This window comes from Trichechus manatus, unplaced genomic scaffold (genome assembly GCF_000243295.1).
Source record: "Trichechus manatus latirostris isolate Lorelei unplaced genomic scaffold, TriManLat1.0 scaffold00027, whole genome shotgun sequence".
NCBI classification, from domain to species: domain Eukaryota; kingdom Metazoa; phylum Chordata; class Mammalia; order Sirenia; family Trichechidae; genus Trichechus; species Trichechus manatus.
Window position 1 is genome coordinate 9560920 of NW_004443963.1, and position 15914 is coordinate 9576833.

General features: G+C 40.7%; 1 protein-coding gene across 2 annotated transcripts in view; it reads right to left on the reverse strand.

Annotated features, from left to right (window-relative positions):
* The window catches only part of PRDM4 (PR/SET domain 4), a 40278-nt gene that overhangs the window by 10374 nt on the left and 13990 nt on the right, over positions 1-15914 (reverse strand). For both annotated transcript variants that reach the window (XM_023729018.1, XM_004373798.2), the window contains 3 exons: positions 5074-5223; positions 4028-4146; positions 856-941 (listed from right to left, as the gene is read on the reverse strand). In XM_023729018.1, the coding sequence (XP_023584786.1) occupies positions 856-941; positions 4028-4146; positions 5074-5223 (355 nt within the window). The remainder of the gene's footprint in view (positions 1-855; positions 942-4027; positions 4147-5073; positions 5224-15914) is intronic.

The window sequence follows — 15914 nt, forward strand, 5'->3', positions numbered from 1 at the left end:
ACTTGTATAGAAACAGAATTCTTACTTTAGTACATCAGCTGATTGCTAGTGTCATAAACACTAGTCTGTTATTGGAAGCAAAATTAAATAAAATGTCTTTTAAAAAAGAATTAAAAATATTCACCTATGACAAAGACGTAGACAGCTGAACAAGAAAATAGCTCTAACAACAGCCTCAGGGATTGACTAATAGCCAATATAAAGAGAAGACATCCGTTTATAAAGTCAATGATGACTATATCATTCCTTAGTATAAAGCCGAATAAATTGTTCTTAAAGAAAAGCAGTTTCTTGTGTCTTCATTTGCAATCAATATTGGTTAACCCCTACTGAAGTGAAGAAATTGAAAAGCCTTGTAGTTGCTGTGTGCCGTCAAGTTGATTCCGACTCACAGTGACCTTACAGGATGGAACAGAACTGCCTTGTAGGGTTTCCTAGACTGTAATCTTTATGGAAGGGGCCCTGGTGGTGCACTGGTTAAGCGTTTGGCTGCCGACTGCTAACTGAAAGGTCAGCGGTTTGAACGCACCAGCCACTCCTCAGGAGAAAGATGTGGCAGTCTGCTTCCATAAAGATTACAGCCTTAGAAACCCTAACAGGGAAGTTCTACTCTGTCCTATAGGATCACTGTGAGTTGGAAACTGACTTGACGACAATGGGTTTTGGGGTTCAACTCTTTACTGAAGCAGATCATCAGGTCTTTTCTCCTGCAGAACAAAAAGCCTTAGGCCTTTAGTATTTCCAGGCATCAGTGTAATTTGGTTTCTTCTACTCTTTTTCCCTATTTTATACAAAGCTCCCTACTGAAAAACATCTAAATGGTAACTATTTTCCTCAGATCAAGACTACTCTTACCTGGCTTTACGCACAAACATCATCCAATTACATTCATTTTCGTCAGTTGTGATAATGCAGAACTCTAGGACACCATTGTGGTATATCTGCCAGCAGAAGGCAAACACAGATGTCAAACAGACAAGTGATACATATTGCTACTAACTTTAATCTAGCAATCACCTCATTTATTTTGCAGCAAGTACCACTTTGCCCTGTCAGTGTGTAAATGTATGGTTTTCTCCACATGGCTGTCATTTCACCTGTCCCCCTATTTCCAGCAATACAACACAGACCAGTAGAGTCCTAAAGTTAGTGCTCAGCGTACAGAATGACTTTGTTCTTGACTTTTCACATTTTGGCTAGACTGGAAAAGACAAAAGATCATTCTACTTCTCTTCATCATCTACCACATGATGGACAATGAATGGCTGAATGAATATCAAGGGCAGAAGATCATCCCTTCTATTTATTTTTCCAACTGGACCTAACATTCTTCTGTGTTCTATTCTGGATACCAAAATTAAGTCCCTAATACCAGTGGCACCTTATCTTTCCAAGCATTACAAGACCCACTTCCTCTTCACTTCAAGTGTGCAAGTATCATTCTCAATCCATTGACTAGATTCTATGTAAACAAATTATAGAAGTAGCGGTTTATGTGAAAACCTTACATTTCTAGCTCCTTCCATCAGAAAAATTCAAGTTGAAGCTGAAGAAAATTAAAACAAGTCCACAAGAGCCAAAGTATGACCTTGAGTATATCCTACCTGAATTCAGAGGCCATCTCAAGAACAGATTTGATGCACTGAACACTAATGACCAAAGATTAGACAAGTTGTGGGATGACATCAAAGACATCATACACGAAGAAAGCAAAACGTCATTAAAAAAACAGGAAAGAAAGAAAAGATCAAAATGGATGTCAGAAGAGACTCTGAGACTTGCTTTTGAATGTAGAGTACCTAAAGTAAAAGGAAGAAAAATGAAGTAAAAGAGCTGAGCAGAAGGTTTCAAAGGGCAGCTCAAGAAGGCAAAACGAATTATTGTAATGGAATGTGCAAAGATCTGGAGTTAGATAACCAAAAGGGAAAACAAATCATGCTTGGCATTTTTCAAGCTAGAAGAATTAAAGAAAAAATTCAAGCCTCAAGTTGCAATAATGAAGGATTCTATGGGCAAAATACTGAATGATGCAGGAAGCATCAAAAGAAGATGGAAAGAATACACAGAGTCACTATACCAAAAAGAATTGGTCAACGTTCACCCATTTCAGGGGGTAGCACATGATCAAGAACCAATGGTGTGAAGGAAGAAGTCCAAGCTGCACTAAAGGCATTGGTGAAAAACAAGACTCCAGGAATTGACAGAATACCAACAGAGATGTTTCAACAAATGGATACAATGTTGGAAGCTCTCACTCGTCTATAGCCAAGAAATTTGGAAGACAGCTACCTGGCCAACCGACTGGAAAAGATCCATATTTGTGCCTATTCCAAAGAAAGTTGATCCAACAGAATATGTAAATTATCAAATGATATCAATATCATACGCAAATAAAATTTTGCTGAAGATAATTAAAAAACGGTTGCAGCAGTACATCAACAGGGAACTTGCAGAAATTCAAGCTGGCTTCAGAAGAAGACGTGGAATGAGGGATATCACTGCTAATGTCAGATGGATCTTAGCTGACAGCAGAGAATACAGAAAGATGTTTACCTGTGTTTTATTGACTATGCAAAGGCATTCGACTGTGTGGATCGTAACAAATTATGGATAACACTGTGAAGAATGAGAATTCCAGGGCACTTAGTTGTGCTCATAAGGAACCTGTACATAGACCAAGGGGCAGTCATTCAAACAGAACAAGGGGATACTGTGTGGTTTAAAATTAGAAAAGGTGTGCATCAGAGATGTATAGTTTCACCATACTTATCCAACCTGTATGCTGAGCAAATAATCCGAGAAGCTGGACTATATGAAGAACGATGCAGCGTCAGGATTGGAGGAAGACTCATTAACGACCTGCAGTATGCAGATGACACAACCTTGCTTGCTGAAAGTGAAGAGGACTTGAAGTACTTACTGATGAAGATCAAAGACTACAGCCTTCAGTATGAATTACACCTCAACATAAAGAAAACAAAAATCCTCACAACTGGACCAATAAGCAACATCATCGTAAGAGGAGAAAATACTGAAGTTGTAAAGGATTTCATTTTACCTGGATCCACAATCAACACCCATGGAAGCAGCAGTCAAGAAATCAAACGACATATTGCACTGGGCAAATCTGCTGCAAAGCACCTCTTTAAAGTGTTGAAAAGCAAAGATGTCACTTTGAGGACAAAGGTGTGCCTCCTCAAGTCATGGTACTTTCAACTGCCTCATATGCATGCGAATGCTGGACAGTGAATAAGGAAGATCAAAGAAGAATTGATGCCTTTGGATTGTGGTGTTGGCTAAGAATATTGAATATGCCATGGACTGTTAGAAGAACAAACAAATCCGTCTTGGAAGAATACAGCTAGAATGCTCCTCTGAAGCGAGGATGGGGAGACTTCATCTCATGTACTTTGGACTTATTATCAGGAGGGACCAGTCCCTGGAGAAGAACATTATCCTTGGTAAGGTAGAGGGTCAGTGAAAAAGAGGAAGACCTTCAAGGCGAACTGACACAGTGACTGCAACAACAGGTGCAAACATAGCAATGATTGTAAGGATGGTGCAGGACCAGGCAGTATTTCTTTCTGATGTACACATGGTCGCTAGAAGCCGGAACTGACTCAATGGCACCTAACAACAACAAACCATTAGAAAACTAGATAGAGGATCCTAGAATTGTTTCCCAAGCTAAATATTTGAGGAATGGTTTAGTTCTTTACAAAATAAGGCTCTCATATAAACAAAGTTCATAGCCTTGGCTTCCATAAGTAATTAAAATGCAGAATCACTGGGTTATCCCACAAAACGGAGACGAAAACAGTTTAACCTCCACATCCAACAGCCAGTGTTTTTTTGTGTATTATAACTTTTCCACCAAGAATAATAGTAAGGATGCAATATGATATAAATGGCTGATGAGTGAATGACACTATATGAGTCCTAGATAATTTTGACTTTTACTTCACTTTTAACTACCCCACCATAATAAAAACAGTCAAAGTCACAGTAAAGTTTCATCAACACTGACCTTCCAGATATGGTTAACTGCCTTGTCTGTCCAATCTGCTACTTCCATGGAGTGACTCTGCTGACCAATCAGAGGCCCAAAGCAAGTCCGCACAGGAATGGTTTCTCCTGTCCATACACCTATCAGTGGAAGGACATCAAATACACAATCAATGGTTTACTCAACTAACAGGATATAGAAGACAGAGGTGCTTAACTCATGCAAAGAATCCTATTTTCAGTGAACTTAAGACCAACTGATATTCCAGCACTCCGAGAGCTGCTTAAGTCTTTCATGTCTATCCTGTAAATATGTAAAATTTGATGAACAGATTAAGCAGGGTTCAGAAGAAATGCAGAGTAAGAAGCAATATCAATATTCCTACACTGAAGAGAGAACATAATTCTATTATAAAAATATAAAGCAATTACTATAAAATAAATCAAACTTCTAAAAAACCTTTTGTGCTTAAAGCACTGGTCTATATTATCTAAGCTGTTTAGTGCTTTTAAATGACTCATGCCTAAGTAACAGCTGAAATAATAATGAACCTAGTTTCATACTTCCAAAGAAATGAAACACTACTTCAGAAGCCACACTGAATTTAAACAGGCATAAGTGTACTCTGGCAGTCTACATTCCTTACTCCTTTTTCCTAAAAGGTGTTAGAAAATTTACAAACATTGAATATAAATATCTCTTGTGATAAAAAGTAATCAGTGGTGAATTTTCCATATTTCAGTAAAAAGTTTTAAGTTTCAAGGAACGTTTTGTCATGATAATTATCAGCGAATGGTTCAGCTGAGAAAGTCAGTCAATGCTTCAAAGATTCAGGCCAGCATTCTCTCCTCTATTCACTTCTGATTCTAAGAAAGGGGAGGCTTCCCAATAAAGTTTTCAACTTGATTTACTGCTATCACCAGTAGATAATACAAATATTCCCTAAGAGGATAAATCTTAAACCACACATTTTTTTTGTTTACCAAATAAGCACATTCACTTTTACAACTCTGCCTTACAAAAGGAAGAAGGTACTTGGTGGGGTTTTATTATTCCAAGGTTCTTACCAACTTCAGCTCCCACAATTGACTGGCGGAGAACAAGCTGCTTTGGGAGAGAAAGCCTTGCTCTGCTCTCTATTGGAGTGTCAGGAACAAAAGTGACTGGTCCATGATCGGGGCAGTCTGAGGGATAGGCTCTGTCACAGAGAGTACACCCTGTGGAAGGGAAATGTGAGAGACACAAATCGGTTTAGAGCAAACAGGGTAAATTACCACCTGCTTTTTAAATTGAAATGCTAATCACTAATCAGTAAGAAGCAAAGTTCAAACAGAAATACTCTGATCCAAGAACCACTTTCTTACACTAAAAAAATATACATCCACTCATCTCACTCTGACTTCAACAAAATCTGATTTATTTTTATTTTCTGCTACAGCAGAGCAAGTTTCTTATTCAGTGAGTAAAAGGGAGACTGATCAAAAAATAATGGTACACCTTCAATTAAGTATGTTTTTCCTTACGTTAACTAGACAAGCAATACCTTTAGATACGATGCCTTAAAGTCCAAAAGATTGAAATGCTAATGAACTATAACAGGAAGCTGAGTTGAACATGCAGAGCCAAAATACAGATGACATTACAGGATAACGGAGTCAGAGCCAGCTGCACCGTCACCTTCTGCTCTACTTTAAACAAGTTCTTAAGACAAAAAAATCTGCAGTCTGTTCTTTTGGAGAGCAGGTGGAATCATATTCTTGCAGACATACTTGCCTAAAATACTTAATTTCTTCTTACTGCTCGTATGGTCTTTCTTTTGCATTGTCCCGGAGGATGCTGCCTTCAGAGAGTGCTCTCTTGGTTTACTGTAACCTCACTTTCCCAAGCTGAAGTGCCCTTCCCCATTAATCTTCTCTTGTGCTTTTCTATTTTCCCTCTCTCTTTTAAGTAGTAGTCATAACCCTATCAGTCACTGACTGTATTCAAATTTTACAAATCCATTCACAATATAGTTGTAATATGTAAACCTCAGAACCACACGCATCTAAGCAATTTTATTTTTTTTCCTAGGCAATCCATTAGAAATCTCTATACTTAAATGGTATTAAGTATCACTAAATTAAGTATCACTAAGTTCTCATATTTAAGCAAAGCAGCAATAATAATATATTACTTCTTCAACTACTACTTGATTAAGAATTATTTGAATTATCAGATTAGAGATCCCCTACACTTGATGAGAATTGATGAGAACTGACTCTCCAACGCTCTTAAACAAAAAAGGGATCACCTCCAAGCACCTGAGATTCTGATTTCATACTTGTGTGGGGCTTAGATGTACCCAACATGGATCCTGCCTGCAAAGACTCTGGGAGTAAACCAGAGTAGGTGACTGGGCAATAACTCCATCACACAGTTATACAATTACACTAAATAGATGCTCCTCCATCCCAAAGCTAGCAGCTACAGATTAACTACCTTAAAAGAAGACACATCCACATCCATTAATCAGTAGAAAAGACATTTCTTAGAACTGTTTCTAAGGACCCAAATAGTTTTAAGTGCCCCCCTCCCCCGCACGTAGTCACATTTCTTTCCCTTTCTGTCTCCACTCACTCTTAAGAGTATATAAGCTATGAGCACAAAAACCCCACACAGACATAACCGAGGTGACTCTTGGTGCTTCGCTGACCATCACACGCTTCATAGCATTGTTCTCTGTGTGTAAGTTTCTCCTGATTAAAAGCTCTGGACTAAGGACTAATGGCCCACATGGACCACAGCCTCCTCTAACCTGAGACCAGAAGAACTAGATGGTACCCAGCTACCACTACCAAACACTCTGACCTGGATCACAATAAAAGGTCCCAGTTAGAACGGGCAAAAAAGGTAGAAAACTCAAATTCATAAAAAAAGACCAGACTTGCTGGTCTGATGGAGACTGGAGGAGCCCCCAAGACTCTCTAAGACAACCTTCTAATTAGAAACTGAAGACACTCCCGGAGGCCACCTCTCAGCCAAATAATAGGTCTGGCCTATAAAATAAACAATAACATCCATGAGGAATGTGCTCCTTAGAATAATCAACTGTACACGACCAAAAGGGCAGTGTTTGCTCAAAAGCAAAGACAAGAAGGCAGGGAGGGGCAGGAATACCAGATGAATAGAAATGGGGAAACTGGGGAGGAAATGGGGAGAGTGCCGATACATTGTGGGGATTGCAACCAATGTCACAGAACAATGTGTGTATGAAATATTCATGCGAAAACTAATTTGTTATGTAAACTTTCACCTAAGGTACAATAAAATTTTTTTAAAGTGATAATGTAAAATTAAAGTTTTGGACTGATCACCTTGGCTTTTAGTACCTTTTTTCAGCATCCGCACCAAACCATTCTGAAGGTGGTGTGGAGCTGTAACATCATCTGTCACTCTGGCTCCCACCTTTGGAACTGCCCCAGCCACTGGTCCAGTGGAACAGAACTGGCACTGTGAGCAGGAGCTCAGAAAAATGGGTTGGAGAAAAGCGAGATCTCACGGGGAAACCCCGGGGTGGCCCCGAACCTCTATGCAGCACCTGTGGCACGTCTGCGAGATGCATGTGGACTGCCAAGGGAGTGCGGGCAAGCCCCCTAAGCTCCTGGTAGGCTAGCAAAACTGTTTAAAGGAATGAATCTACCAAAGTAAAGACGGATGCAGCACTGTGGCAGGAGTAGGATGGCCGTTGCTTTGGGCTGTCAGATTAGCTACAGAAGCCCAACCAGAAGCTGAGGAAAAAAAATCAAAAAGTTAAAAAAAAAAAACTGAAATTAGAAAGAGCTATGCGGTCCACAGCCTCAATGCTGGTAAGAGGCTTAGCAAATGAAACAAGAGAAAGAGGAACTGAATACACCAGCATGTCGCTAAGCTAAACTAAAAGGAGAAAGGGTGCTCAAAGTAAAACCCCAGGTCATTAACAGGTCACCAAGATGAGACACCTGCACGTGGGAGCCTCTAAATAAAAGTCAAAAGATTTAGAAATAGTGGGGGACTCACAAAAAGAGGAGCCACCACTAAGGGCAAAGCCCCTTAAACCAAAAAACCAAACCTGTTGTCGTCAAGTCGATTCTGACTCATAGCGACCCCATCAGAGTAGAACTGCCCCATAGAGTTTCTAAGGCTGTAATCTTTATGGAAGCAAACTGCCACATCTTTCTTCCGCAGAGCTGCTGGTGGGTTCGAACTGCTGACCTTTTGGTTAGCAGCCGAGTGTTTTAACCACTGCACCACCAAGGCTCCTTCAAAGCTCCTTACAGACCAGACGAGGAGGGGCACATAGGCTCCCACCCCCCACTAATCAAACTTTTACCATTAGAGATTATACCCCAGCTGAATTAATCAACCTGACAAAAAATTAAACAAAAATCCAGAGAGTACATAGCCTCCTGAATGGTGTGCTTATGGGATACTGGAGCAGATGGAATTGTGTTGTCTGACACAGAAGCAGAAAAAATAAGTAATATCACTTCTCACTTATCTATACGCCAGTGGCTGCGTACGGCTCAGAATACACCAGGTAATCATACCTTGATTGACACACCTGGGCCTGGCCTATAGAAGGAGAAGTGCCCAGGGAGCCAGAACCCCAGAAAACAGTAAAAGATGCCCAAAAGATGCTTCAAGAATTGGCTATAAAAGAACACCACCATATTTCTGATGTGTTCTAGGAACCAGACAATACAGTATTTACTTGAAGAATGAAGAATAAACTGCTTAAAGGAGTATCTCCCTACTGGAAAGGGACATGCTAATTCCTATGATTACTTCCCTCGTTGGAGCCCCAGTATATGATGTGGGCAAATCCCTAAATGCACTAAAAAAATTAGAGGATCATAAGTTTCAAGTGTGCATATGACAAAGGGGAAAGAAGGGTTTAAAAAGGAAAACAGAATGGGAAACACAAAGCAGGAATCCTGCAAAGAGATGTGGTATGGCACAGTGAAAGTGGGAATGTCCAAAGCGGACACAGATAAGCAGACTAATGCAGTGCTATAAAAGTTATTAAGAAAAAAAACTGCCCCCTAAGCAATAATATATTAAGCCAGCCCAAGAGGAGACTCAGAGAAAAAGGGCATCTGCTCTGCCATCAGAGGTGAACAATAAGGAGCAACCACAATGGACACTCCCTCGGCCTCTCCCAAGACAGCCTGGCCAAGGTTCCCCTCGATGAGGCCCCCCATATGGAGGTGACTGTATGTTGGTCTCCATGGAACAAACAAAAAGTCTTTGGTGCATACAAGGGCTGAATACACTTTAATTCATAAAAACCCACATACCTGCCTTTGCTAGCCAAATGTCACACACATACCAAGAAGCTTTCCAAAGATGATAATGCTGCCATAGTAATCTACCCAGCTGGGAACAAGATTTGCTGAGTACACTATCAAATATTCATCTGCTTAGAAATAAAGTTCTCACTGTATGTTAACAACTGACTTTCCAGTAGACATCAATGTTCTGAAAATTCTGTTTATCAGATGAACCTGGCAGCACAGTAGTTAAGCGCTCAGCTGGTAACTGAGCTGAGGTTGGCAGTTCAAACCCACCAGCTGTACTTCGGGAGAAAGATGTGGCAGTCTGCTTTTGTAAAGATTTACAGCCTTTGGAAGTATGGGACAGTTCTACAGGATCGCTATGAGTCAGAATCCACTCAAAGGCAATGCGTTTGGGTTTGTTTTTTTTTTAATTGCTCTGAATAAGCCTGTTGTTCCTAAACTACAAAGCTTTTCTTAAAGCAAGTACTGCTGGTATGACCATAGTCTGATTACATTTTATAAACCAATTTTTGCAAACTATGAGCATACACCGTATTAGAACACAATCTGTTCTTTAGTTGCCCATAATGTACAGCTGTAATTTAATTTAATGTAATTTAATTTGGAACATTTCTTACCACAGAATTCCTTTCTCTCCAGAATACCAGTATCATTGTTCTGTAAAACGCCTACAATTTCTTTTGCACAATTACCTAAAAATGGATTATCTTTTCCCATTAGTCTCGTTTTACTTTTTAGTCCTGATTAAGATGCATTTCTTCTTGATAATATGATTACGACGATCTGATAACTCTCAAGGGATTTTAAAAGAAAGTAACTCAAAATACAAACTGGTCTTGTGGAAACCAGGAAACTGTTCGCTATGAGTCAGAATTGAGTCTATCGCAGTGGGTTTGCTTTTTGTTTTTTTATAGCATATACAGATGGATATGAAAGAGCATCTATCCCAGTAAAAAAGATTAAGATCATTATGCAAATTGGTAAGATACATCATTCTGATTTGGGGGTTTGTATTTCCCCATCCCTGAAAATATTTTAAGAACTGACACAATGCTGGGAACATCTTTAAAAACTACAGTAGGAGAATTTCACCTACAAGTGAGAAGTATAAAACCGGTTCTGGAAGGCTGGGCTAAATGGGAATTGCTTTCATTATCTAAACCCCAGAAAACAGTAAATGTCAAACAATATTCACTGCTGGGGGGGTGGGAGAAATAAAGAAATTTCTCAAACTGTTGCTGAATTTTAAAAAGTACAGATAATCAGGTGGGCACAAAGCCTATCCAATAGTCCACTATGGCCCGTCCACAAGCCCAATGGCACATGGCAGATGACTGCTGACTACCAAGAATAAGGTGACCTCTCTTATATATCCTGCAGTTCCCAATATCACTATGATACTGGAATAGTTAACCATGTGCTCTGGAGAATACTACACTGTACCAAATTTGGCCAAAGCTTTCTTTAGTGTTCCTTTAAGCCCAGATGCTCAAGATATATTTGCCTTTACTGGGGAAGGGCAACAATGAACCTTTCAGGTGCTTCCCCAGGGTTATTTACACAGCCCTGCTATCTGCCATGGGTTGGTGGCTCAAGACCTAGCCACAATTCCCTTGCCAGGAGATGTTACATCTCGGGCACTACATAAAGAATATTATGTTAACCTCTAATAACTTAAGTCTTTTACACACCACTAACAACAAAGTGGTGGAATGTCTTCATCAGCAGGGATGGGCTATAAATCCCCAAAAGATGCAGGCACCTGGTTGAACAGCTGAATTTCTGGAAGTCATCTAGGAGTTAGGTAAACTCAAGTGTTGCTGTCAGTGGTAACAGACAAAATCACCACCTTTCTGCACCCACAAACAGTTAAAGTAGCACAGACTTTCGTGGGGCTGCTAGGTTACTGGAGAGCTTCTGTTCCTCGCCTAGCACAGTGTCTCCGTCCTCCATAAAGGTTAATAAAAAGTGGAGCCACCTGGGACTGGGGAACTTCATAGGAGAGTGCTTTCACCCAGGCTAAGGCAGGCTCAAGCTTAGAAACCACAGAGGCTGGCGTGCCCTTTGAACTAGATGTCAGCTATGGAGGACGGCATGAGATAGGCCCTATGGCAATGCAAAAACAAACAGAGGTGGCCAACTAGCTTTTGGTCTTAGCTCTTCAAGGACGCTGAAACACACTACACGTTAATTAAAAAAAAAATTCCTAGCTGTGTATAATACCTTATTACTAACATAGTGCCTTACTAAAAAATGCATCAATAAAAGTGAAAACAGCCTACCCTATCAAGGGGTGGGCAGATCGCCTCTTCACAAAGACTGGGTTGGCTGTGGCACAGACTAACACCTTAGTAAGATGGCATGGAGCCCTGGTGGCACAGTGGTTAAGAGCTTGGCTGCTAACCAAAAGGCTGGCAGTTTGAATCCACCCTGGAAAACCTATGGGGCAGTTCTACTCTGTCCTATAGGATCACTATGAGTTGGAATTGACTTGACGGCAACAGGCTTAAGCTGTTCCCTAGTGCCCTATCCAGGGAACTACAAGAATACTTAGGATCTATACAGTTTACCCATGAAGTGTCTGCAGTACAACAGCTAATGCTCCGAATGTCCTAAATGGGTTTCAGCGAGGGAGCCCCATCTCCTCCAGAAGATGCATGGTAGACGTGCGGTTCTAGTGCCAGCCAGCAGCCCACATGATCTGCAACAGTCGTCCCACCAAAGAAACAGACATCATATGGACTGAAATGAGTACTGGGCATAGTCAATGGGCAGAATTATGCAGAGTCTGGTAAGTGATTACTCAGAAACCACACCTGATGACTATTTGCACAGACTCCTGGGCAGTAATAAAGGTTTACGCTTTGGATATCACAACGGAAAAAGGATGATTTGGAAATTAATAAAAGGCCTTTATGGGAGCAAGAGTTGTGGTGAGATATTTGGGACAAGTTACAACCACCCGGGTCTAAAGTGACTGGGTACCATGTCCTGGCACATACCACCAACTCCCCCATAGGCAATACAGAAGCTGACACCCTAGCAACCATAAGAGCCCTCACTCCTACTGATAGCCAATATATTGCCATATGGATACATGAAAAGGGAGGGCGCTGAGGTGCCCCAACCACCTCAAGATTAATGCAACAGGCAGGACTTGCTGTTATCAAAAGAGACACTGCGCTCGCTGTTGAGTCATGTCCTATTTGCTGCCCTAAACTCCCTTCTCAATTTAAGCATTCATCAGACCATATTATAGGAGATGACCCTTTGCAAATCTGGCAAATAGATTACATAGAACCAGTACCTAAGAGCAAAGGACATCAATTTGCCCTTTCCTGTATAGATATTTATATAGTGGACTTTTACAAGCTTTTACTACGACAAGGGCAAATCAAGCTGCTACCATTTCAGGCCCTAAAAAATGTAACTGCAATGTATAGCAAGACTAAAGAGATTAATAGTGACCAAGGGTCTCATTTTACTGGAACTCTTGCCCAACAATGGTCTGAAAATCAAGGTATCAGCTGGCATTTCCACCTGCCCTATAACCAAGGGGCAAGGTTAATCAAAAGGAAAAATGGCCTCAAGAAACAAATTAAAGCCCTAATGGGTCTACCCACCTTGAGCCCTTTGGCAGCAGTGCCCCCTGAAACTCCTAAATGAAGCCCCCGCCATGGGAGAACAGTCTTTGTATGAGCAACTAAGTGTAGCGGCATCCCCAGGCCAGTCTACAGAAGTCCCTGACTTATGACAGGGTTCCAGTCCGATGACTCGAAGTCGTAAATCAGTTCTAACATAAGCGGAATATCTCATTTTTTTTAGTTTTCATCATTATTGCCTTTCATTATCAGCATCTTTATAAATCATAACATTAAACATCTGCGACTGAACATCTGAGACTGATAACATCAGCAAATTACGCATGGCAAAGATGTACATAGTACATATTACTAACAATAAGATGTACCAAAAAAAAAAAGATGTTCGTAAGTACAGTTGGTCATCATAACTCATAAGTCGGGGACTACCTGTATTAGGCTATAGAAGACCTTGCTACCAGTGTTCATTCTGAAACTGGACTCTACCAAACGAGTCCTATCACTCAGGACGCCAACATAAACCCCAGACAGAGGAAGGCAGATTGGGGCATTCAATGGCAAGTACCAGATGAGTGGGTAGGACTCTTACTGCCCATAAGGCAGGATTTCCCTCTGTAGCCTTCAACCTATATTCCTCAGTGGCCCTGAGTTTGAGACAAGTGCACGGCCTGCCTTCCCTAATAGTAACTACTACCAAAAGAAACTTCCCTGGGCACAAGGTGTGGTATACCCAGCTAACACCCCACAAGCTGCCAAACTTTTGGCAGGAGGAGGTAATACAAGCTGTATGTTAATAGAAAATAATGACTCTCCTACATATGGGCCTAGTAAGTTTCTTTCCCCTAAAGGCTTAATCAGCCCTTTTCTCCTCTGTGCCCCTACTAACTCTGTTTAAGACACTGGAAAAATCTGTTTCTGTGCTGGGCGCGTCACACTGCCAAAACAGCAAATCAGTCTTATGGTTGGTCTGCCTTTATTAATCCCTCCTAGCAGTCAAGGAGGTTCCTCCTGGGGGACTACCCCATTAAGAGGCCAAGATTAGACTGCGATACATTCTCAGATAGCTGAACAAAAATTACAAATGGTATGTTAAGCACCAGAGATATCACTAAATATACTGTAAGTACACAGGGAGTAGATGTCACCCTTCCCAGGCACCAGATAATCTTCTCCAGTCTGGCCTCACGATGACAAGCTAAGAACACAAACCTGAAAAAAGCCTAATAATGTAACCTCCTGACAATGGGGTGATTATTGGCAAGTATGAGATAGATTCATGTGGTTAATACACCAGCAACTGGTATGTTATATAACAATACTGAGGAGTGCTGGAAACAAAATAACCATACAAAAGACAAACAGCCTGGCAATGCATGTTATATGGAAAAAATACGGTGACACTGGTATAAATGCACCCCTCACTTGCAAACCTCCAAACAGTTTGCCATTGACTGGACTGCCGACCAGAAATATTCTGGATAAGCCAGGACGTAACGGCTATGTGGCACTAACCTCTGACCTTGGCTGCCTCCATCTGTCTGGGAAGATGCACTCTAGGCTTTTCTTGGATCCATTCCTGTATATCAAAGGTTATACTAGACCCTTGAAACAAACCCATTTGGAGGAGGGAGTGGCATAAACGGTCTGTATTTTCTTGGTGGGATTACTTACCTGCTGTTTTTACTCCTAGTACTGGCAATAACAACTGAGACGCTTCAAAAGTTTGTCACTGCTGCTCTAAAGAACACTAAACATAGGTTCTCTGATTTCAGTGAAAAAAATGCTGCCATATGAAAGGAGGTGCTCCAGAAAAAAAGGGCTTTGTACATAATGGCAGCCCAAGGAGGCACCTATGCTTTATTAAAAATTAAGTGTTGTCAGAGACGTAAAAGACCTATACAATGAAAACTACAAGACGCTACCGCAAGAAACCAAGAGACCCGAATAAGTGGAAAAACATTACCTTGCTCATAGATAGGTAGGCTCAACATTGTGAAAATGTCAATTCTACCCAAAGCAATCTACAGATACAATGCAATCACAACCCAAATTCCACCATCATTTTTTAATGAGATGGAGAAATAAATCACCAACTTCATATGGAAAGGGAAGAGGCCCCGGATTAAGTAAAGCATTACTCAAGTAGAAGAACAAAGTGGGTGACCTCACACTACCTGATTTTACAACCTATTATACTGCCACAGTAGTCAAAACAGCCTGGTACTGGTACAACAACAGATACATAGACCAATGGAACAGAATTGAGAATCCAGACATAAATTCATCCACCTCTGAGCGGCTAATATTTCGACAAAGGCCTAAAGTCTGTTAATTCGGGAAACAGCAGGCTCTTTAACAAATGGTGCTGGCATAACTGGATATCCATCTGCAAAAAACTGAAACAAGACCCATACCTCACACCATGCACAAAAATTCAAAATGGATCAAAGACTTAAATATAAAATCAAAAACGATAAAGATCATGGAAGAAAAAATAGGGACAACGCTAGGAGCTCTAACACATGGCATAAACACAATACGAACCATAAGTAACAATGCACAAGCACCAGAAGAGAGACTAGATACATGGGAGCTCCTAAAAATCAAACATTTATGTTCATCAAAAGACTTCACCAAAAGAGTCAAAAGACAACCTACAGACTGGGAAAAAATTTCTGGCTACGACAAATCCAATCAGGGTCTAATCTCTAAAACCTACAAGATACTGCAAAACCTCAACAACAAAAAGACAAACAACACAATTAAAAAATGGGCAAAGGATATGAACAGGCACTTCGCCAAAGAAGATATTCAGGCAGCTAACAGACACATGAAGAAATGCTCATGATCATTAGCTATTAGAGAAATGCAGTTCAAAACCACAATGAGATACCATCTCACCCCAACAAGGCTAGTATTAATCCAAAAAACACAAAATAATAAATGCTAGAGAGGTTGTAGAGAGACTGGAACACTTATACACTGTTGGTG